The following is a 26498-nucleotide window of genomic DNA, read 5'->3' as shown; positions in this document are numbered from 1 at the left end:
AACGAACATGATTTAGGCCACATGAAATATGTTTTTTTTTCTCTTCCATAAATTATATGTGATCCTGGACCACAAAACCAGTCATAAGTGTACATTTTTTTGAGATTGAGATTTATACATCATCTGAAAGCATCTGAATAAATAAGCTTTCCATTGATGTATGGTTTGTTAGGACTGGACAATATTTGGCTGAGATGCAACTATTTCTCAAAATATTGAGAAAATCACCTTTAAAGTTGTCCAAATGACGTTCTTAGCGATGCATTTTACTAATCAAAAATGATGTTTTGGTATATTTACAGTAGGAAATTTACAAAATATCTTCATGGAACATGATCTTTACTTAATATCCTAAATATTTTTGGCATAAAAGAAAAATAATTTGATGTGATTTACATCACGCTTATAGCAACAAAGATGGTTTTGGGAGATTGTTTCTTGATGATACTTTTAAAAAGCTGTGGTTTTGATGGATTTAAATATATGAAGATTTCTATTTTCCTGTGTTTCGTTTATTTTCACCCCATCCTTCTTCATCCATCCTCAGTTTCATGTTATTTTAATGTTTTCTCCTCTGTCACTATATAGGTTGCATACTACTGTTTTCTCAGTAATGTTGGACATAATTTAGTTGTACTGTTAATGGTAGCTCTGGGCACAAGATGTACTGTTGTTTATTTTTAGTTTTGTAATACTCCTCTATCAGTGTATTGGTAAAGTGCATCACTTTCATAGAACCTGCCAACATTTCTAGAATAATGTCAACAATAGTAGGATCTCAAAGCCTGTTGTTTGTTTCATGTACTGTGAAAAAAAAAAAAAAAAATATTAATAAAATATGAAAACAGTAGGAAACTGATGTCTCTAAATCTGTTCACATCTTTCATCCCCTCAGGGAGCTCACGTTGCCAGGGATCAGAATCACAGGTCAAAATGCTTATAGCTGACTGCCAACTAAAGCCTGCAAAGATTACTACCGGATGGATATGCTTTCACCTACTTATCCATTCAGCATTTTGCATAGCTTTCAATGTAAAAAGAGAGTGAGGAAGAACCTCAGGTCATTTGTCTTAGTGATAAGTGTGTGGTCGTTTTTTTTACTGCAGTATTGTTCGGGACTTCAAAAGAAATATTCCTCTGTAAGCAGAAGGATGTGATTTTTTTGCCCCTCTAGCTGTTTCTTTTCTCATTAGAAATGCATGTTAAGGTTAATTGTTGCTGTCGCAATATTTAAACATGGGAACAACAGTCAGAGAGAATGAGTAAGCTCTGAATTAAATGCATTCAGACTGTCATGGTTTGGTTCAAAGGATACAAGCTAAGAACAAGTGAACATACAGATATCCAAAGCCAGCTGAGCCTAAATACAAAAGGAAAAGGTATTATTTTGGTTTCATGATTGAATACCTTTATTATTTAACAGAACATGTTTCAGTGTTGCTGTATTACAATAAACTAGAAATGCTCAAGAGACATGCTATTTTTCCACACATTTTAGGGCAAAAATATATTATACATAATGTGTTTTTTTATATATATATTGAAATATCAGATTTAGCACTCACTGAAAAAAAATATTTTTGCCTGAATTATCTACACCATTTATATATTAGATATTTAGATATATTCTTGCCCCATCAACAAATGTAGTTTTTTTTTAAAGCATAAAAATCCCAAATGTTATATTTATGCTTAAAACAAGAAAAAAAGACTTGCGAATGGTATAACATTAAAATAAATTCAAGATATATATTTTCTGATGATAATAATAATAATAATGTTAATAACATTCCGTACATAATTCCATACACATGTGCTCATTTTTGTAGTGTCACAACTCTCGGGAAGCACGGAACACGGAAGCCAGGAATTCACGAAGCAAAAGTCTTTAATATCCAGAAGATCACAGGCTGGGAAGACAATTCAAAGACCGATAAACACTAATTGAACGGACTGGGGCTTTAAAAGACAGGATAACGAGGGAACTAAGGAGACACACCTGGGATCAAATTAACAATTAACATGAGGGAAAAACTGGGTCACAGAACACATGGGGAGCAAAACACAACAAAAACAGGTCCATGATCCTGACATGTAGAGACCAACGACCTTCTTTTAATTTCTATACAGCTAACTCTATTCAGCTTATAAATTTAAATGTGTCACATCTAGAGGACATGATGTCATAAATGTGACCATGGACCACAAAACCAGTCATAAGTGTAAATTTTTCGAAATTGAGATGTTGTATCATCTGAAAGCTGAATAAATAATATTTCCATTGATGTATGGTTTGTTAGGATCGGACAATATTTGGCTGAGATGCAACTATTTGAAAATCTGGAATCTGAGGGTGCAAAAAAAAATCTAAATATTGAGAAAATTGCCTTTAAAGTTGTCAAAATGAAGTTCTTAGCATTGTATATTACTGATCAAAAATGAAGTTTTGATATATTTACAGAAGGAAATTTACAAAATATCTTCATGGAACATGATCTTTACTTAATATCCTAATGATTTTTGGCATAAAAGAAAAATTTCTAATTTTGACCCATACAGTGTATTTTTGGCTATTGCTACACATATACCCCAGTGACTTCAGACTGGTTTTGTGGTCCAGGGTCACAAATGAATATATTGTAATGAATGGTGTTCACTCAGCTTGTCATAGACTAGTGTTGATCTTGTTCTATTATACAGTTGTTGTCATTCTGTTTTATTCTGTGTCTGTTTGTAATCCAGGTCCTATAAACACAGAAGCATCACAAATACGTCATTGTGTACTTGCAGACTTGCCTAGATTTCAATCAGTTTATGCATATAGAGAAAGAGAGTATTGACCATTCAGTGTTGTTTGTATTGATGGTTTATGACTGTTTAGTTTGATGTTCCTTTATAAATGCAGAGTTGTTCATAACTCTATAAATTCACCTTGTTCATTTTCCTACAGAACATGAAGAACTGCCTTGCATTGGCATCTCAAATAAAGCCTTTAAGCCGTGTCTAGTAAGCAGAATGCTTAAATGATCAGAGATTTCTCACCCCTCAAAAACAAAGAGACCAAACATGACCCCAGGGAGCTGTTCTCACACACACTTACATGGAGAGTTTGAGTGATGTGCCATAAATCCTCAGAGTGGACAGAGTTCATGTAAATGATCCTCTTCTAATTTTGTCACAGTATATGCACCATATGGCGGTGCAGAAAGTGTCTAGTTTTAATGGATAAAAGTGCAAGCTGCTTCTAAAAATCCATAAACACTTTAAGTACAAATAAATATTTTCAATAGTCAATAGTTTTCTTTAATCAATGTTAAAAGTAACTAAATATGTACATTCTACTAAAAAGGCTATGATGATAAAGAGCCGTTAATAGTTCAAGGGTAGCAGCAGTATTACAGCCAAGATTTGTCTTTTAAAGGGTTAGTTCACCCAAAAATGAAAATTACACCACGTTTTACTCCAATTTTTAATGTAACTCCGATTGGATTCGTCTGAAAGAAGAAAGTCATGTACACCTAGAATGCCTTGAGGGTGAGTAAAACATGGTGTAATTTTCATTTTTGGGTGAATTAACCCTTTAATATCTTGTTTTAAATAATAATTCATTTGAGTTCTTTCCTTATAATGACCAACACATTTGTTGCTACAAATTTAACAAAAATACATTACTGCAAGTTGTTGTAAAAGTTAGCGTAAAAACCCTTTCAAATGTCTAACAGTGTATATAGTAAAACACCAAGAACATTTATTTTTATTTTCACACAAATTATTATTACAGGTTCAGATTGTCAATTAATAATAAAGACTTATTTTACTCCAGTTGCTTGCAAATTCCTCCAGATCCCCAGTTTTGTTTTGTAAACTATTATATTTTGACGTTTGCATCACAACCAGCTTCATATAAATGCATTTTATTATGTAGTAAACTTGCTCAGTAGTTCACCTAGTACAGCAATCCATCTGCAATGCTAAACACTTAAAAGAGCTCAAAGACTTGTAGAAGCAAGCTAAAATGGCATGGTTGTTTCATTTAATGTGTTGTTATCTGTTTTAAACTATCGGTTAGGTTTATGGTATATTGTAAGTGGTATGCATTGTTTTAAACATTTCAATTGCTGCAATACAATAACCAATGTAATAAAACATTGCCAGATTCATGGTCATCTGTTTTGAGAAATACTGAAGATGCTTTTTGCTGCCACTCACTGGATATTTCACTGAGCAAAATGTGCAACAAGCAATAGAGATTGTTACCGAAATCAGAGAAAAAAGGAGTTTCGAGACAATTCGAGCCCTTCTCATAAAGTTGAGCTTCTATCATTAGCAGTTGCTGCATGGTTCATTAACAAAGTGTTGTCCTCAAAGGCCTCCACAGCAGATGGGTTTAGGACTAAACAGTGATTAATGTCCTTAAGCGAGTGTTAATCGATCACCAAGAAATCCAAGACCTGTGGTACATGATTAGAGAGTTTGCCTTCATTCTACTGCAATGTATTATCTATTTCAAGAATATATAGTCTGTATTTTCATGATTAAAAGGAAAGTGTTCAAAAAGGTTGTGCTAATAAAATAAAAGTCAGACACTATTACTGCAATTTTAGTACATTGACTTTTTTTTCAGTGCAACACAATTTTGAAAACCCACTTGCCAATGCATCATATTCAAATGCATATTTATATGTTTATAGCAAGCATTGAATTATATTTTAATAACATAATCTTTAGATTGCAGTGAACATACTCTCTATATGCCTTTGTCTTTATTGATTATTATTTATCTTGTCGGACAGTATAAGCATGGGCTATCAAAATTAACTTGCATAGCAAATTGGACATACAAGATGTTTCTGCATTCACAACATTAAACGACAACAGTTGGCTATATATATTATTTATATGCTGGAGCTCGATTGTAAGGTACTAAGTAATTATTCACAGGATGGACAACAGATGGACAGACAGATATACCTCAAGGATTTGAAACTCCCTGAGTGATTTGGGCATTTTTAAAATTGAGAAAATTATGCAGCACCTCTCACATCTCTGGCTGTTTGGCTCAGAACAATGGTTTTGTCCTTTGGAAAGAGGAAGTCATAGGTTGATTTTATTTGAGGAGAGGCGTAGGTCAGCCTTGTCCAGGTATACATTATGCTGACACTTTCCCATGACTTTCATCTTCTCATCAATCCAGAAATCCCATCTTGTTTTGACTTGTCCCACAGTCTAGCAAAGCATTTAATAAAAAAAAATATTGGAATTAAGTTTAAAACTGAGATATTAAAACTGTTTAAAAAGGAATTAGCCATCTGAAACAAATCAATTCAACTAAACATAAACAGTGTTTGGAACCGAATGAATCATCTTTAATAAGCACTGCCTTCGAAATTAATACTTTACATCAAGTGAACCTTATTCAAATATCTCCTAACCTTTCATGCAATACATTCACTATATCCATATCTAATATTAATTGTCACATTTACCTACAATTTTCTTTCCTAGAATTTCCAAATTTTCAGCTTGAACTTGAATCACATACGTTGGCAGTTTATAAAAAGTAAGTCTTTCTTTGACAGGCATGTATCTAAGCTGGAAGCCTCAAATGCCCTTCAAATGTGCCAAACACTGTCTGAAGGAAAAGCTTTTCTTCCCTTCTTTTTCATCTCACAGAATTTTATAGCGTTCTCCTGAGCTGATTTCATATGAAGACACGGATGAAAAGACATCGAAAACTAAGGACATTATTTACTGTTTTTCTTTACTATAATTTCGAAAGCTGAAGCTTGTCATTATGGAAAGGGGCGTTACATTTCCGACGGGCTTGTGGTGTTCAGCCAATCACAATGCACTGTGCCAGTTGGCCAATCAGAGCAGACTGCACTTGTTGGAAGGACTTTGTAGAAAACGAAGCATTTGAGAGAGGCGGGGCATAGAGGAACTACAGTAATGTACAGTATTTGAAAAATAATGTGTTTTTCGAACAATAAAACGTCAACATATTCTGTTACACCAAATACACAAAATAATGATCTTTAAAAAAGCATCATATGACCCCTTTAAGAAAAATATGGATTATTAAAACTTTATAAACTGTAATGTCCAGCTTCCGGTCACTCAAGCAGGCACGCTCACGACAAGGCGGTCAGGAATATGACTTATGTGTAACGAAAGGCACGCCAAAGCTCGCTACGGGTTGACGGTGTTTATGATACAAAAAATGCAGAAACGATGTGCCTGTGGTACTTGTAACACTGATTCCAGGTATCCTGAGAGGGTAGGCAATATAATTTATTTGATTGCATTTCCTGAATCCAAACAGAAAAGAGAAAAATGTCCCTAAGTATTCAATCCAATTGAGACAAAAACGTTAATTTTCTGGTTGTCATACACTCATTAAGTTACAATTTCCATCTGCTCGAGCAAAACTTTAATGTTATCTTGTGCTAGCTAACGTGAAAATTAATGAGTCCATGCTAATGTACAAACCTAAATAGCAGACTGATCTCAGTTCTTGTACAGTGTAGGTCAAAAACACATAAACGAAGGTCTATATTTCATTGTCTCTTCATATTAAACTGGTTAAATGTACATTAATTTAATCATACTCCGCAATACATGAACAGTGTTGATCCTGCATGTTGTCATCCACGATCGTGATCACTGACCATAATATGAGACTTCTCCAGCTTTATCTTTAAACCCTCGCTTCGAGTTACCCACCGTATTTATTTTTAAATACTTTATTAATCCCTCCATGGAATATTTAATTCCCATTTGGTGGCCTTCTGTGTCGTGGGACAAAGTTTTCACACTGCAGCTGTCATTGTAAGACAGTGAGCAACTCTGTTTGTTTGTTGAGGGAGCAACAGTAACTAAGGGGGCCGGGGCTTACCCGTAGGTCAATCTGCAAACAGCAAACTGTTTTGCTGCATGTCTCTTTAAATGCTAATGAGCTCTGCTCACCCCGCCCCTCTCTTCTGTGAGGTGACTAGCCATACTGTTTACTTTTCTAACAAGCACGTAATTAGGAAAGGAGATTTGCAAAGATTCATAAAAGAACCTTATACTCAGTCTGTATATGAATATAGGTGTATATCTGTATATTCTGTAGGTGAAGCTGGATCACGAATGATTTGCACAAACATAGATGCATTTAGGTAGATAGGGGGTTGCATTCCCTTCAAAAACAAAGGTAATGCACTTCAGCGGCTCAGATGTGGGGAGTAAATGACGACTGCTATGTTCATTATTACATGCATCCAACAACAAAACACCTCAATCGCTTAGGAGACATTCTTGTCTACTCCAGCTCCGGCATCGAAACAATGGCGGGCTGATGACAGCTTACTCAGGGTGGGTCTAAAGTAAGACACCAGTGTCAGTCAACAATCATGGTAGGGGCCTGGGTCTGTGTGACATCACACAGCCAAGAATCTGAGAATGGCTTGATTTGAGAAAAAGGATTTATTTATAGGGATTTAAAAAAACACTGGGTGGATTTTTATCATTATAGCGTGGATGTGTACAGACACTACCAACACACATTTATGTTTAAACAACATGTAAAAGTGAATTCCGCATCCGATGACCCCAGGTCAAGTATAAAATGTTATTTTAGGCATATGCACTTTTTCAGTGTGTTTAACAACAAAAATGACCTACTTTAGTGAATTTGAATAGGCCTACAGCAAAACAAAGCTGCACAAAATAACCTACTTACTTAATCAATTTCATTCTTCATAGTTCTTGCATTGTTGACAATTATGTAATTATTGAAAGAAAGCGCTGATGGCAGTGTAAAAACATCACTTTTCGTGCACGTCATCTGAAGTGCCTTTTTCCTGCCCTGCCAAATTGAATCCATCTTTGGATATTTCACTGACACCACGATTTCACATTTGATGGTATATCTTACATGGAGCAACAGAAACATGTGCCTGAGGCAAAAATAAAAAATAATAATAAAATAAAAAATAAAAATCATCCAGAATCTGCTAACCCAGTAAAAAATGCTAATTTGATGTATAAATGAATCAGCTTTTGAAGTTCATAAACGTATATGATTTTAATGTGAAACTCCAGACTTTCTAATGACTAATGATAATGCAAAACAGATCCTTCAGTTCAGACTGCATGCTCACAACAGTGTGCCTCCTACGCAACAATCAATATATCTACTTCTCAACTTCATCACTCTTAATGATTTTGTGTTGCTTCAGGGCATACATGTAGAGTATTACTACACCACAGTTGTAAATTTGATTTATAGGTTTGTGAATGTAAAAATGCCAGTATTGACACACAGATTGACAGAAAATACAGATAAGGTTGGACAGGTGTGAGTTTGAAATATGATTGAAAGATATTGCTCCACCACCAGTGCCATCAGTGTCATATGTCCATTATACACTTCAGTGTTCAGTATTTATCATTTGTGGAGCGTCATCTGTTTCATCACTAGTTAATCAATTCCATAGCTATTTAGTGTCACTATTGATTTATGTTCAATGATCTGTGATACTATCTTGGATCTATGTGTTTGTGTGAGCATTTTGCTGGTTTCAAAAAAAAATCTGTACAGGCCAAAGCTGTTTTAACATGCACTACTGTTAAAACGTTTGGAATCACTGTATGAAATTTTTATGATTTTGAAAGAAAGTTTACATGAAATACATTTTTTTTTTAAGTAAACACATTTAACCTACAATGTGCAAAATTATTCTATTTCAGATAAATACTGTATTCTTCAAACATTTTAGTTAATGCATCAATTAAAATTAACTAATAGTGAGCAATTCATTTTTTCAAATTGTTTTAATATTAAGATTTTTTAAGTTTTCCATATTTCTTATTGCACTTTCTTGTACAAAATTAGCACATCAGCAATAGCCTATTTTTTGAGCAGTAAGGTTTCTGGAATAATGACTGTTGAATATAATCACAAGTACAAATCACTCCATGAAAAGGGCCAAACGTGTCAATGCCAAGGTCTCTGGAAGAGCTAAGTGATATTCCACTGGTTGTGCTGATAAGAATGCCACAGGGAAAGGAGCAGAAATCCATTTCAACAGCCTTGAACATGAATTGCTGTGGGCCCAACGGGTCCTAAAACACGCAGATGAGGCCCTGAAGTAGGTGCCGAAGGTCCTTAATCTGGAGCACACAGATGAAAGTACCTCGAGGTGAAAGGATGCTTGAAATATTTACCCATGCATTTCTCACTTTCCAAGCCACACCCAGAATGTTCTGGCAGTGTTATGAACATATTAAGTCCAAACATGATGTAAAACGATTCAACTGTCATGCATGCATTCACTTGTCCATTAACAGCTGTTTGAGTAAGATGTTGCTGTTGTTGAGAATACTTGCGCTTCTGAATAAGTATAAGATGGGTGTGTTGCTGTAGTTTGTATCAGTTTTAAGGTTTGAAAACATAAGTTCTGAATGGATTTGGATGGATCTTTGTGATCTCTCTTTGTTTCATCCACTGGCTGCTGAATTTGGAGGTCCTAAGGAATTTTTATGGTGGTCACAGTCTCAAGGTGAAGGGCAGAAACTGCATGTGGACAAATAGGAAGTCCTGTAAGACAAGAGGTCTGCTTCTTGCCCTTTAAGAGGTGTCTAGCCAATGCCCAGCATCTATATCTGATAGCATTGGACTGGTTGTTTGTGTTAGTCCACCAAGAAACAATCAAACTGTAGCAAAAATGTCTACTGTTGTGGTCAGAGAGGGGCTCCATACCATAAACTGGGCCCTGGAATGTGCTGTTCACCAGAGTCATGTAGTGTATCTTTTTCCTGGACAATAACAATGGAACTGTTCAGTAGTAAATCCTGTGCACAATTTATTAATTTGTCCCCTTGTTTTAAGTAAAGTGTGTGCACAAAATAATAATTAGTTCTCTCGTTTTAAATAAATCTTGTGCACAAAATAATAATTAATTCTACTTCCTCTCTGCATTCTCATGATGCTGCTTTATTATGTTGTTATATGTTTTTTGTTATGTTATGTTACAAACTAATATATTTAATGTCAAAATTATCATGTTTTTTCCCCCCAGTATCCTACACACAAGAGATTATAAACGGTAACAGAAGTTCAGAAGGATGTTCCAATGTTTAATATCCATTTTTGTATTGTTTTATCTATCCAATTAAATATTTTCTGGTAACATATTTTATGTCTTATATCTTTCCTGCAAGATTTATGATGAGGCTGTGAGAAAGAAGTATTTATAGTTTCATTCTGGAAAGGCCCAGCTGAAACACTCAAGGTTTTTGCAAAATAGTCAAAGAAAGACAACAGTAAATGTAGAAATTGACATTGCAACTCTTTAAATAGGCTATTAGCCTGTAGTGAGCATTGCAAGTAATTAAATTACTGTTATTTTGCAGTTGGCGGAGACAAGGCCAACAGAGACAAACACAGAAAGAGCATTGTGGAGAACAGAAATGGCGGAGCTCAGTGTAAGATGAGGAAGATATTGTTGATGTGGATGCCTGCAGCAGTGAGGAATGGAGTCTAAAGTAACAATTTCATGTGTTATTTATTGCTATTGTTTGAAATCTGTAATGCAAAGTAGATGTTGAATTTTCAAATGTTGTTTTCTGTTGAAATTGTGACTGATTTTAGGCTTTAGATTTACATTTTTCTCAACAAATCAAATCAGCCACCTGTTTATAAATGTCCCCTGAAAAAAATCTTTAAGCATTTCAGTTCATTCTTCTTGAAAGTCTTTTAGTCACACAGGCGTTCTGCTGAGTTGCTTTTTGCTGTGGATTTAAAGGACTGAATCACAATCATGTCAGAAACAGCTCTGCTTGGCTCCCTCCTTCACTATGTGAGCAAGCGTATGTGTTTGTGAGAGTGTATTAGAGAACAGTATATATTCTCTATAAGCTATTCTCAGTCTGTTCCTGTGCCATTAGACAGAACAACATTTTCTAAGACTGGAGGTGTATTATTTTCAATTACAATGGTTTCTGCCTGTCATTCTATTGCATCGAGGTCAATTGTTGGCCTTGTTGTCATGCTTATTTGCTCTATTCATACTTTATGGATGGCTTTTTTAGGTCAATCCTGTTGTCAATGACATGTCATCTTGAAATTGTGCATGCCACTTCAACATATTATTATAGCCACTTCAACAAACACTTCAGCTACAGCAGAATAAAATGGACTCGACCACTGCATATAAATAAACATGCCATGTACCCGTATAAAAATTGTGCTTTTTGTGCTATGAAGAATTTGCTGTCTTTTTTTTTTTTTTCAAACCCCAAAAATGTAAATTGGCTGAAAATGTATTCACCCTCTGGCTGTCCAAGATGTAGATGAGTTTGTTTCTTCATCAGAACAGATTTGGAGAAATTTTGCATTACATCACTTGCTCACCAAAGAATCCTCTGCAGTGAATGGGTGCCAAACTGCATCACAATAATCCACAAGTAATGCACACAACTCCAGTCCATCAGTTAACATCTTGTGACGTGAAAGGCTGTGTGTTTGTAAGAAAAAAATCCATCATTAAGTCGTTTTAACTAAACTGTCGATTCTAGCAAAAATATGAGTCTATAATCCATAATAATGCCTCCTTCGGGAAAAAGTCCACCCCTGGTTTCATCTCACACCAAATATATCTCACTGACATATTTTATTTTTTAGAACTTTTTTCACTTGAAAACAGTGATTGATCGTGATTTTTCTACTGATTTAGATGAAGACCCTTTTTTTGACGGGAGAGAGCAATATTATGGATTTTAGCTGGAAGCAATTGTTTAAACTGAAGTGGATTGAGTCATATGAATTGCTTGCGGATTATTGTGATGTTTTTATCAGCTGTTTGAATTCCCATTCTGACAACAAATCATGTCTTCATTTTTTCTCATTCAGTATCATGTTTCATGCAGAAATATGTCAAATGATTTAAGTATAATGACTCATAAACAGCAACTCAGCAGCGAGATGATATATGCATTCAATTAGTTTTGGTATTAAATCAGAAGGAATAATTCAGGGAATATTTCTCAGAGACATATAAACACATCCAAACAGAGCACAAGTAAATGCATAAATAAATAAGCGACACTATCAACACATCAGAGGGAGTTGATGGGTAGGGTAGTGCATTAGTGAAAAAATAAATCAACATAGTCAGTTACATGCCACTAGGACATTTGATGTTCAAAGGTTTTCCAGCAGTTAGAGGAGCTGTGTTTAATTAATTTGATATGATTTAAGGTGCTTAACCAATGCACAAATGAATTTCATCCTTCATAAGCTCATAGACTTAATTAGTCATACTGTGTCCCCATGGATTTCTGAGAATACAGTGTAAACATGATTATTAATGAACTGTTTTAACGCCAGTCAATCATTTTACTGCTTCAAATCCAGTTTCATAACCTGTTCAACTAAGAATTTTCAGTCAAATTTCATACTTATCCATCTAATAATTTCCCAATTAACTAAATCTTATTTAAAATGGTCAGTTTTAAAAGTCTGCCATTCATTCATTTATATGAATGTCAGTAAATAATTCATTCCTGACAATGTAAGCAAAGCTCTGGTGGGTAGGTATTGCTACGATCTGCCTTTCACCTTCTCTAAAGGGAGGACAACCTTCCAAAATTATATTTCTAGCTCTCTGTTATTGCAACAGAGCATAGAGCCTTAGGGGTAAAAGGTGAATCATTGTCCTGACAACATCAGGATAAGGTGATATAGCGAGCACTCGCAAACAAGATGAAGCAAACACTGATTTATTGATTTTGAAATGTCAAAAACTAAGATTGGTGTTGAGTTTGGAAAGCTTCAACTCTGTTCTGCACATGTGAGAATTCTCTGTAGTAGTTAGCAAAAATGTTAGCATAATTTATCATAGGCTAAATATTAAAACATGCACACAAATATGTACACATACATTCGAGAGATTTCAAGTCACTTGACATACATTGAATCTTCTCTATGTGCAAAATTAGTAGCAGTCACATCAGACACAGACATATTTTGTTTGCCAACCTGAAGCACAACCTGATAATCCATAAATTGATTTACAGCCTGTGTATCCTCAGGTATTGCCATTAGCTAAGATAAAGCGCTTTTTAAAGCTCATGGACGGAAGCAGACAGATATTTAGAGCAAACACCAGTCAACAGTTTAGAATACATTTTTCAATGAGCTTTAATTTAATGTTTAGCGTTTCTGTGGACAGTCTTGAATTTTTTCTTAATGAATGTTTATGTACACTGTAAAAAGTTGACTAAACTTAAAAAAAAAAATACAACAGACATTTTGGCCCAGTGTCTGATCTTAAATCTATGTCCTGCAACAAAAGTTGCCATTTGAGAACTACCATACTCATAGTGTAGCCTAATGAATTAGGTAAACATGTTGCAAAATAATAATACTTTATTACTTATCCAGGGAAATCATTATGCTGTTTTCCTCTTTGGTTGTCCAAAGACCAAGAAATAGTCAAATGAAGCACAGGGGTATGACTCAACGTGGAAAATCACTGCAGTTTAACGTCGCTCCACGTTATTCATGAATGGGCCACTGTTCTCATGGTGAATAATTCTGTGCTTGATTACTCTCCTCTGACAACGCACAAGAAAACACACCGATAAAGCCTGTGCCTTTTTTATATTCACGTATACCAGAAATAAAATATCAAAATGCTTACACGAGCTCGTCATATAGTTTGCATCTATTTGAGCCGAAAACAAAAGAGTTTTAATTTGCTGCTATCGCGGCAGGACGCTTAATCGATAACAGAAAGCATCGCTTATGTTATCCTGCTCTGAGAATTTGATGTGAAGTCGCTTTATCGCTGAACTCTTGATTAATGACATTGGATCATCAATAAACCGCGATCCTTGGACTAAACGGAGGATATAACCAGATACCGGTGATATTGCGCCATATTACAGTAGTTAGTTAGTTAGCATCTTTAGCTGCAGGTCTATAGTCGTGACGCTACATGGCTAACTGACCTCAGAGAAATAACTAACAAACAAAATGCCGTTTTACTTTCTTTAACCGATGAACTGGATTCACCTGGATGCTTGCTGAACATAACCACGCGGTACTACCTGAACTGTCAGATGTTGTTTTGACGCAGAAATTGTTTTGAGAAGTAGTTAGCCTGGTTAGCTTTGGGCAGGCGCTTGTGTTACTTCACATACAGCAGCTGTTTGCACAGAAACTTTCGCATTTCTTCTCTTTGGTCGGTTATAACTGCGTTAGTTAGTAAGTAGCAGGCTTGAGTCGCGTGTAAGCTGTATGAGTGTGTGATAGATGAGAGTGAGATGCAGTGGTGCTGAGGAAGAGCTGGAGGATGATGAGCTGGATGATCAAAGTCATTAACAGAAGAATGATGAAGATCCTGATCGCCCTCGCTCTCATCGCCTACATCGCCTGTGAGTACATGACACTAACACACAGCTTTCTGTGCTGCAACTTGGATGTTGGAATTTAATAACTCCAAAAAGTCATGAATTTTAATCATTGAAAGTTATGGATATTCATCACATCTCTCTCGTCCCTCAGAAGAGTACTGTGTCAGTACCATGGTTCAGCTATGATAACAGATGGTAACACCATGGTGCATCACTGTATGTAGGCTATTTACCATGGTATTTTCACATCACTTCAAATTAAACCATGGCACATGTCCAATGTATCATGCTTTCTTAAGGTACATGGCCAAAGACCTGTGGTTCTATCCCTAAATACCATGGTATCAGGACATTTTCAGTGTCATCTTCAGGCCTTTAGTAAAATCAGGGAATAATTAGCGACCCTCTTTCATGAACGTTAATGCTCAAAAATGAAAGTTGAAATCATTGAATTAATTACTTTGAAATTGCTCGTTGTGACTCCAGTGTTATTTTAATATTATTGATACACTATTATAGTGTTTATTCATTTATTTTTGTTTTTAGATTACATTTTAGCATATTTATAATATTGTTAAAGTAAATTAATAATATTTTATACATATTTATTATAGTACATCAAGTTAAACAAAATGAAAAATATTTCTAGCTGAGATAAAATCAAATATTTAAACTTAAACTGGTTTAATTTTAGTAATGTTTAGTTGTGTGTGTTTTTTTTTTATAAGCTTAGAGCAGTCTCCCTCATTTGCATGACAACATAACTGGAATAATCATGAAAATTAATTGGTTAAAAAGTGTGGGACTGACCTTGGCACCTTTGTGTTAGTTCTCTGTCTGTCTGTCTAGGTCTCTGTCTCTGTTTGACCCCCTGTGTCTTGGTAAATGTGCTGGGGGAGTTTATAACAGTTTGGCAGTGTCATAATTACATGTTACTGGACAGTTCAACAGACTTTGGATAGGTGTATAGATATGCCTGCAGCTGCTTTATGTACGACAGTCAAAATGTGACTCATTTGCAGCTCATTTATCAGGTTGAGGACGTTGAACCCATTTACTCAAGCCCTTTAATTATATCTAAACTGTTTAGTTAATGTGTTTGCTGTTGTGTTTGTCTGTTTGGCTCCCTGAGAGGGTTGCTGTTAACCTATTTTTAGAACTGTAATGTGAAATGGTCAACTTTGTGTTAAGTGACAGCTCTAAGAGCAGCTTCCCTGTTCCACTACGCCAATATTAATGCAATAAAAACATTTTCCAAATTATTTCTATGACCTTAGTCTAGCAGGTCCACAATTAAAAAAGGAATCTGACAGACTTTATTAGCCCTAGATGGAGGACAAACATAATAAATGAAAAAATGAGATTGAAACATTTCAGTGTGTGAAGAGGTTTCTTTATGAATTAATTCAGTTCTGATTAGAAAGAGTGTTGTGTCCGTTGTTGGCTTGAATAAATGTGTGATAACCGAAGAAGCCATGTTAGTGCACCTGGAGGCATACCACACGATTGCTTAATCATGAAAGATGAGAGGTTAGTTTAGCTAAATTGGCAGATATAGATCATAACTGTGCTTGATACTTTATTTTGGGCTGCACAATTTGGGGAGAAACAAAAATCGAACTATGATATGTCTGATAAAAATTGCGATTGCTTTTTCAAAATGTTAAGTTATTTAATTATACAATTTATATTTATGTATAAAATTTAAGAAAAATTATATATCTTTTTTACCATTGCAACTGTGCATTACAATTATTCCTAATATTAATTGCACTATTGATAATCGCACTGTCATATCTTGATTTCGTTTTTTTTTTAATAATCATGCAGTCCTATTTTATGTTAATGTCAGATTTTGGATATGTGTACTGAAATGTATATATAATAATGACAATAACGTATATATAGTTTGCAATAGAATATGTAGAAATTGTGCCTTATTTTATAAGAAGATCTCAGAATTCTGTAACTCCATTTGAAGAGTTAATTTGCAAAAACAGATAACTCTGTTTTTAGCAAGTTTTAAAAAATAATGTTTTTCATTGTGCATTCCAGTTAATCTCAATCTTAGTTTGATTAGGTTAGAAAAATAACTTTAAAAAATATATATCTAACTAACACAATAAAAACATGATATATAAAAGACATCATTTAAAAAAAAAAAAAACCCAAAAAACTGAGTTATCTCTTTTGGCAAATAAACTTTTAATTTGTAGCCTGTATTTACATTAAAAGCACATCTCATGCACGTCTCACTAGCCAGTTTCCCTTGTGAGTCTCATTCACATTGTCACTGGAGAATCGGAGGGGGTCACTGAGCGCAGGGAGCATTACCACCTGCAGTGTCTCCCTGCTGAGTTAATAGCGCTAAACACTAGAACTCCACTTCCGTTCTGTATAAAAATATCCAATGCAGTCATTTGGGTCTCTTTGCTGTGACAGTGACTGCTGTCCAGTGTAATTATTATTGGTCATAGTGGTAATTATACATTGATTGTGCCGGCAGAACAGTCATTCAGCTCATTCCCCTCCCCTGTGTATTATGTATTATTGCTGTTTCACAAAAAAGTGCAAATAATTTGAAAAGGTATGCTGTTGAAGACAGTTCATAATGGAAACAAACCAGCTTTTGTTTGCTTGCATCAGTCTGCATTTATGTTTGCATTAGTGAGTCATTACTCTTTATTCTTTGCTCATTAGATTCTCTTCTGTTGAAAAGACCTGTGTGAGAACAGATACGTTTGCAGATTATGCTGTGTGTAGAAGGCTATTCATCACACTGTCAATGTGATGCTAGATGGAGCAGATTATTGCGAGATTATCCCTTTAATTTTGCTCTCTGCTGGTGAGTCTTTCTTATTGGAGTGTGTCTTGATTGAAAAAGCAAGCGGTTCTTTATATTTATATGGGGGTTCATGAGGGAACTGCAGGGGTTTTATGAGTTGATAAAAATCAGAGGATTAAATATTTAAAATGTAAATTTTCAACTGAAAACAAAATGTATTTTTTCTAAAAAAAAAAAAGAGAAAAAAAAAAAAAAAAAAAAAAATATATATATATATATATATATTACACACACACACACACACACACACACATGCATACATACACACACACATATATATGTATGTGTGTGTGTATGTATGTATATGTGTTGCTGTCAAACAATTAATCGCATCCAAAATAAAAGTTTTTGTTTACATAATATATGTGTGTGTTCAGTGTTTATTTATTATGTAGGCCTATATATAAATACACACACATACTAGGGCTCTGACGGTGGCAGATTTTTTATCATCACAGTGCTAATGGACCAACTACCGCCGATGGCGCGGTGTTGTGATGTTAATTTTATATATAATATAACATAACATAACATAACATCTGACGGGGCGAGCGCAAGCCACCTTAAACTGAAACTATAAACTATAGGCTAGGCTACTATATCTTACGAGTTTTTTTAAAGCTCTTCATATACAGCTTGTCACATGTTTATAACAAATTGTATTAAGCACTTTCTCCGCAGCAGTTCTGTCTGTGTCCTCCGCTATATTTTTTTATTCAGATGTGCTCATTTCAGACTACTGTATATGGATATAAACGGTATTGCCTCATACCGTATCGCTTATAAAAATAAATCAATATATCGTACAAACTCGATATACCGCCCAGCCCTAACACAAAAGCCTTTTATTGTGGCCAGCCTAAGGCACACCTGTGCAATAATCATGCTGTCTAATCAGCATCTTGATATGCCACACCTGTGAGGTGGATGGATTATCTCTGCAAAGGAGAAGTGCTCACTAACACAGATTTAGACAGATTTGTGAACAATATTTGAGAGAAATAGGCCTTTTGTGTACATAGAAAAAGTCTTAATCTTTGAGTTCAGCTCATGAAAAATGGGGGCAAAAACAAAAGTGTTGCATTTATAATTTTGTTCATTGTGTGTAAATATATACACACACACACACAAACACATTTTGGCCACTAATGATTTGCATGTAAATCATGGGTAAGATTGTAAGCTTGATGTCTGACAGAGAAGGAGACCACTTAGCATCTGAGGTTTCCAGTAGGCTTTATGGGGGTCAATGCTGTGAAGTGTTGGTTTATATGTCTAAAGCCCCAGAGATGGAGATTACAGAGGATCAGTGAAAATCAATCGGCTTATGGTCAGTGCTCCGGCCATTTCTTAGTCAGACAGACAGCATGAGCGTCCAGGACATGTAGCTTTAAACATTATTCTGCACCACATAGCACAAAGTCACCAAAAGGCCACAAAACTTTAAACAACAAAACAAAAAAATAGCTTTTTCACTAGATGTAGGAATGTTTCCTCTGCTGTGTGCATAGATCTGGAGAGACATGAAAGAGACATCATGCACCACTATTTTTGGTAATATTCGCATATTTTTCCCTTTGACAATTTCCTCTTCACTAATGCAATTCATTCATCTACTCTGTGCTAAATGAACACTGCTAACCGAACATTTCTATATTTAGCCCCTCCTGTGGCTTCTAGAGTTTTGATGGACTTGGATAATGCCCATTTGAGCTGCCACTGGCCATATTGAAATTGCCACGAACTTGTAACCTAGTTTCCTGCCTGATAAGGAAAGCAGTTGATTTGATCTAGTTAAGGAATAGCACATTTCAGAAACTGTTTGTGTTATAAAAATTGCATCAAGATGTTTTGTCAATTTGGGATTTTTGTGCTTTTAGAGGATTTATAGAGTTTTTTTTTAAATCTCTAGGGGTGTAAATCGGAGGGTTCGTCACAATATGACATGATATCGATTCTACCAAGTGACGATATCTGCAGATGCCATAAAAAAATTATATGATATGATTTCGATAGATTCGATTCAGGAGTATATCTTTCGATTTACCGATATTATGATACTATTTCACTGTTTCACGAGTTTGCACTTACATATAATCGGTTTGAGCAAATAGTAAGCATATTTGGCGTGCTGTCCTGAGGGAGGGCTCTGAGCCCAGAATATAGCTCGAACCCAGAGAACACCCCCTATCCCTAATCTGGGTTGAGAAAAATTGAGTGAGGATTTGGGGTGGAGGAGGGATGAAAACTGTCCTGGGACAGAGGTAAGTTGGCTATGTGTATGTGTGTAAGCGATGCAACGATACCATTTTTTCCGTTCCAGAAAATTCTGAGTATCGTCCAATTCTGATCCTATACCGCAGTGCAGTTTTTATTTATTTTTTAATTTTTTTATTCAGTGTAGAGTTTCTATACTTCTGTGTGTCACTCTTTTGTGTGTTAAACTACTAAACACAGACGACTTCATCTTAATGAACAATAACAAAAGAAAAAAAATATAATCATAATCATGACAAAAAACCGTTATAAACTAGGTTAGTGGATAATTTAGCAGAAAAAGTTATCCTAGAAAAATCACGAGTGCTCAATTTTATAATATATAAACATTTAGTGAAATAACATTTAGTGGGGAACAAATAAAAGTGAATAAGTGTAAATCTGGTAAAATGTTACACATTGATCTTTGTATTGTTGTAAAATACATTAATGAAAATATATATATAACATGAAAAGACATTTCTTTTAAATGTATGGCACAGTGTTGAAGGCAGCAACATATGATAAATTGGAGTCCTATCTAGGCATATGTTGCTGCCTCTATTACTGTGCTTTAATTTTTAATAGCCTTTCTTGTTCTGTCCTATTATAGAACACAGTCACAGCGCACAGCTCCGCATAGAGAAGTTCAAAGCACAAAGGAAAGAGACATTGATGCGTAGTTTATTAAATCTGTGCGATAGTCGAGACTTTTCTTTGAACAGTTTTAAATTTCAGTTACTGTGTGGTCTTGAATAGTTTCACCGTTTTGACTAGTAACCGAACGCGACACGCAGTTTGAATGCTGAATGGAGGATGACAGGCAGCGGAGAGAAGAGTTTACTTGAATTTAACGACTTAATATTCATCTGTACCACACATTAAACTATGGAACGGCTTCAGAACACTTGGACTTTGACTTTATGGTTTTTTTATGCTTTCGTGGGACTTAACATTATAACACAGAATAGTATACGCACAATATCGAATTTAGATCGGTTTTGTCTGACCGATACCCGATCTGGCAGAAAATGCCAGTATCGGAGTCAATACCGATATACACACACACACACACACACATGTGACCCTGGACCACAAAACCAGTCTTAAGTCGCTGGGGTATATTTGTAGCAATAGCCAAAAATACATTGTATGGGTCAAAATTATAGATTTTTATTTTATGCCAAAAATCATTAGGACATTAAGTAAGGATCATGTTCCATGAAGATATTTTGTAAATTTCCTACCGTAAATATATCAAAACTTAATTACTCAGAACTTAATTTGACAACTTTAAAGGAGATTTTCTCAATATTTAGATTTTTTTGCACCCTCAGATTCCAGATTTTCAAATAGTTGTATCTCGGCCAAATATTGTCCATGCATCATACATCAATGGAAAGCTTATTTATTTTTCGGCTTTCAGATGATGTTTAAATGTCAATTTCCAAAAATTGACCCTTATGATTGGTTAAATAGTCCAGGGTCACATATATACATTTATATACATACATATATAAATAGGGGGGTGTTCCCGTGGCTAATTTTACACAATGAGTACAAAATTGGTTTCGATTTAATGAAAAATTTGCCTTATTAAATTAACTATGTATATTTATTTTCCTCCTTGGCCTGAAATAGAGGAATTTTGGTCAATATTAATAATTAAACAATATTTTGCTGATTGTGTTTTTGTGCTGGCACCTTGGCTGGTTTAGGATGGATTAATAAATATGACAATAAAATCATCAGTAGGTGGCAGCAAATAAATGACTTACTGAATAATTCATATCAAAGGATTCGTTCAAAACAGCTAATTTAATAGAAACTAAACAAGTGAGACCATCTGAACGGACCGTTGAATCACTGGCTCACTCGATTTGTTCAAAAACGAATGAATTCACAGAATGAAACACTGCGTTGCTATGCGCTGTTGTATAAAACTAATAGCACATTTGTGCTTGCGGCCTCGCACACGTGCTGATTAACAGAAGTATATTGCTTGTGCAATGAATGTAAATACGTAAAAACTCATAGGTATTTTTTATAAATGTATATAATAGGCTTAGTATATTCGCTGTGCACATTTTGATGCAATTATGTCTGTATTTGTTCATCCAAGCGAAGCGCAGAAAAGCGGAAGAGAACTGATGCACGCTGTCTGTGTGTGTGTGCTTCAGATGTGTTTATGTGGGGCACTGCATGCAGAAAATTCCTCACATAGACCGTATTGGTAGACATTTGATTGATGTATTGATCCATATCGATGGATCGTTACACCCCTAAAAATCACAACATACATAGTCTAATAAGGGCTCAAGCACACGCATAAAGCTTGCCACAGCGCACCGGCAAAAGTAATGATTATGAATATGTCAGTGAAAGCAGTAAGGAGACTGCATTAACATTTTAATAATGTGATAAACTAGTGCTTTCTTTGTTTTCAGCTTCAGAGATGAAGTCGTGATCTCCGCAATAGCGGATGTACATGTAGCCTATGCAGATTACAGATTCTGAGAATATTTGTTTTCCATTTGAATGGGTGCAAAAGACATTTCACTCTCTATAGATATATTTTTAATATCTGTAAGGCAAAGATATACATGGAGTTTCACGCTCAACTTCACAGACCAAGATGGTAGAAAGCGCATACTGTTTGCTTTCATTATTTTACAGAAGCGCAATTTGTTTATATTGTGTCTTTACAGATTTGAAATATGTATTACTCTTATCTGTATGACCAAAAATGAGGGAGTATTTTAAGAGCAAAGGAACGCTGTGGCGCCTCCATCTGTCCGGCAGCGGGCGCGCTATTGTTCAGCTCCACACTCCGCACAATAGCACTCATTTCTCTAGATCTAAGATAACATTAGATTGAGCAGCCATGTAAAGTTGCTAATACTTACATATTTTAGATGATAAGCCATATTTGAGGTTGATGAATGATAGGTAGCTGTTAACGATCTGTCCATCACGAACTGTGCGACCTCGCCTGTGGATTTTTTTTTCCTTTCTGCGATTAATAAAATTTTGTTCGACTAACGATTAGGTGACTATTAGGGGGCATCCCTACTAAAATCCCCCCAAAATTGAAGATAAATCTGTAAAGGAAATCTTTGAAGGTCAACAGTTGCATTCAGCTTGACCTCAAACTGGCACTTTTTTCATATTCCTTAGGGTGATTTTTATTATAAAATTAATGACAGTAAAAGGGACATTGAGTAGTTAATGAATGCTATAGGCAGAAGCTCGTCTTGTTGCCCTAAGTGTTCTATAGGCTTTTGATTTTTGCTCACGTTATTATTATTATTATTAATAATAATAATAATACAATGTTTGGAATCAAAACTAGGAATTGAACCGAATCAGAATTGATAAAATTCAAACAACAGGGCTCCAGACTGCGACTAAAATGGTCACATTTGTGACCAAAAATATGAATTTGTGAGTGAAGTCTTTGCTGAGGTCTGTCTACATGTTATGATTTAGAAATTTGCATGTAATGCCTTTTTTCCTGATTGTTTTGCGATCACCTAATTTGTTATGTTGACGTAATAAAATGAGACGATGCACATCAAAGATAACAGTCCTCATCTCTGCCAAACATCAGCGCTGATGGCACACCGGCTAAAAGCATTTCCAGTTGTGCAGCATGAGATAAATTGAAAATCACAGAGAAATTTGAAGTACAGGTGCAGAAGAGCAGTCTATTTCGTGCACAACTTGAACAAACTACAACAGGTAAAGCTGTCAGCTGTGTGCACATTAAAGTTTCATGAAACCTTAAAACATTTTTTGAGATTTTAACATATGAACAGGTTGCACATCAGTGAAAATAATAATAGCACTCATTATGTCTATTATTAAGGGGAAAGTGTTTTTTTATTTTTTATTTGGTGGAGCTATTTCGTTCTTCCGGTTAATAAAAGCAAAGTTGAACCAACGTCACAAAAACTTATCCTTAACAATTCTCATTTATAATCAATACTATGGCTTCTTCTTATCAAGATTTTTAGTCTATGTGCTGTGTTCTGTTAATGCGTGAACTTCATATTATTTGTAACACACTTTCTGTCCAGTAATCGCAATAAGCTTTGTGCTTTGTTGCCTTTTAATAAAGTATCAGCTTTAAAATTCTGCCGAAGTCATAACGAAATTCATACAATAAATACCATAATGTTGGCGCTCTTTAATGCAGCATTAGCGATTGTTTTAGTGCCTCAGTTCAAGCGGCACATGGACCCATCATATTTTTCTCATTACTAGTGCTGTCAAATGATTAATCATCCAAAAAAAAGATTTTGTTTACATAATATATGTGTGTGTATACGGTGTATATTTATTATGTGTATATAAAGACACACACATACATGTTTTGAAAATATTTACATGTATTTACATTTATATATTTATACAATTTATATTATATATAAATATATTTAATATATAAACGTAACATATTTTTCCTAAATATATATACATGCATGTGTGTGTGTGTATGTGTATGTGTATATATATATATGTGTGTATATATGTATGTATATGTGTGTATGTATGTTTGTATGTATGTGTGTATATATATATATATATATATATACATACATACATACATACATACATACATACATACATACATACATACACACACACACACACACAACAGATATACATAATATATTATGTAAACAAACTTATATTTCACCTGCTGCACTCATGGTACGGCAGCAAAGTTCCTTGATTATTGATCTACACACTAATTAATTCCCTTAATTAATTCCCCAACAACAAAAGAAGCAACCGAGTCATCAGATCTTTCTATCTTACTGATACCATTACCGATGTTTACGTTCTTCTTTTTGATTCGTTTTGTTTGGTCTTTCTGTCTTCTGGCTTCAGATCTTTTCTGCTTCTTCTCAGGTAATGATTCTCCTGTTGTTTCCACTGATAAAACAAATAGTGCGTTTCATTGTCTAATTCTCGTTCTTCACAAGACCAAACAACACTACGCTATAGTGTATTTAGGTGGCAGCCAAAGAGCATAAGGCTTCTCTTCCAGGTTTAGTGAAACCCCCACATCATTTCACCATGATGAAATACACTGCGTGGGCGACCTCCTTCAGAAATTTCTTGGTAGAAATTGGTTGATTGATATGTGTGTAAGAGTGATTGGTTGATTTTGTAACCTTCTGATTGTGCAGTGTGTCATTCACTTCACACTCACCATGTATTTTTAATATATTCTTGCAAAACTTCTGTATTGTACACATTGCTTGGAAACTGTGCTGTACATTTTATAATACTGGTTTCTTAGCAAGCCTTATTCAAAGGTGCACAATGTGTCCTTGCATAATACTTTATTTATATGAACTTTGGTTAATACTCAGCCAAGACTCTAGAGATACAACTGCAACCACCTACACATATTGCACAGTCTTGAGTTTTAACTTAATGGAGACCCTAAAACCAGGATGAGAAATTCAGACAGATGAATTTGGGTCATAGGGAATGCTACTTTGAGAAATGACTGCTCCAGTTCTTTTGGATCCCTAAAGAGGCCCCAGGACTCAACAGAGTTGTTCACCAAGAGAGTGACCTTGACAAGCCAGTCTACCATTGCCTCCCACCTGCCCCAAAACACAATTTTCACGACAGGCAGTCCTAAAAATAATTTAGCCACTGCCACTGTGAGAACTTGACCAGATGTAACTGGGCATGTTTTGAAGTCTGTATTACTTGCTTTCCTGTTCACTTGAGCTTTTCCAGAAGTTTTATTTTTAAAATTGCCAGTTCTTCTGTGCTTTGCTCAGATCAAACAAGAATTGATTTATCAGACTAAATTGCATTTCGAAATGTTGAAATCAACATAGTGTTGTATGTGTGTCTTGGTCGAAGCCTAAAGGGATAGCTCAGTTAAAGGGGTCATATGATGTTGCTATAAAGAACATTATTTGGTGTAATGCAATGTGTCTACGCGGTTCGAGGTTAAAAAAACACATTATTTTCCACATAATGTACATTATTGTTGCTCCTCTATGCTCTGCCTTTCTGAAACATGTCGATTTTTACAAAGCTCATCGTTCTGAGAAGCGAGGTGTGCCCTGATTGGCCAGCTATCCTGTGATCATGTCGTTCCAAACCTATATTACTCTTCCCGTGAAAAAAGAAGATATTTTGTAGAATGTTGGTAACACATTTGGTCAAAAAAAAAAAAAAAAAGCAGAGACATTTCTCTAAAAAATACTTTATTCCTTTGGGCAACTGGTTCTGCCGCCCTCAAATGGGCCACATCAAATTGCATCTCCTCACATTTGCATTGACATGGCATAAGGTGGCACACGCCAAGCTGGCCGTCCATGCCGTAAATCATGCGGCACCCAGGAATTTGTGGCGACAGCAGCAAGGCTACTGGGAAAGAACAGGCCAGATTGGGAACAGAGGGATTTGCATAATAACCTCTCTAGTTCTCCTCTCACCTTTTGCTTTGGATTCTTTTTATACATTTTTCTTTTTTGTTCACCCAGTCATTTCAAACATTTCAATATTTCTATAAGCTCTTGGTGATACTCAGTGAATGTTTGGACAGGATGGTTTATTATTTATGGTGGTGATTTTCACATGCTCGGCTCAGTACCCATTCACATGTTTGATGTTTATTGGCAGGTCTGAGTTGTTTGTCTTTGTGATATGTAGAGCATGTCATGGATCGAGGAAGGAACCAAAAGATGGGGGGGGGGGGGTTATTGGTTGCATAACTACACAGTACATACATAGTTGATAATAGGCTATAAACAAAAAAAGTAACTCTGCGACCTATTGTGCATGTTATAGAGCAGGGGTGACCAGATTCGTTCCTGGAGGGTCGGTGTCCTGCAGAGTTTAGCTCCAACTTGCCTCAACACACCTGCCTGGAAGGCTGTGTTCGAAATGGCATGCTTGCTTACTGCCCAGTACACAGTGCATTTTTTTTAAAGAATAGTGTGTGAAACCTTATACA

The 26498-nt window shown here is 35.3% G+C and overlaps 1 protein-coding gene across 1 annotated transcript in view; it reads left to right on the top strand.

The window, feature by feature from the left end:
• Positions 1-13610: 13610 nt before the first annotated feature.
• uxs1 (UDP-glucuronate decarboxylase 1) overlaps positions 13611-26498 on the top strand; it is a 52374-nt gene continuing 39486 nt past the window's right edge. The window contains exon 1 of the mRNA XM_079426620.1: positions 13611-14424. Within this exon, the coding sequence (XP_079282746.1) occupies positions 14343-14424 (82 nt within the window). The 5' untranslated portion in view covers positions 13611-14342. The remainder of the gene's footprint in view (positions 14425-26498) is intronic.

The sequence above is a fragment of the Barbus barbus genome (genome assembly GCF_936440315.1).
Source record: "Barbus barbus genome assembly, chromosome: 10".
Classification (NCBI taxonomy): domain Eukaryota; kingdom Metazoa; phylum Chordata; class Actinopteri; order Cypriniformes; family Cyprinidae; genus Barbus; species Barbus barbus.
Note: the sequence above shows the minus strand (reverse complement) of the source record. Positions and strands in the feature narration are given on the sequence as shown.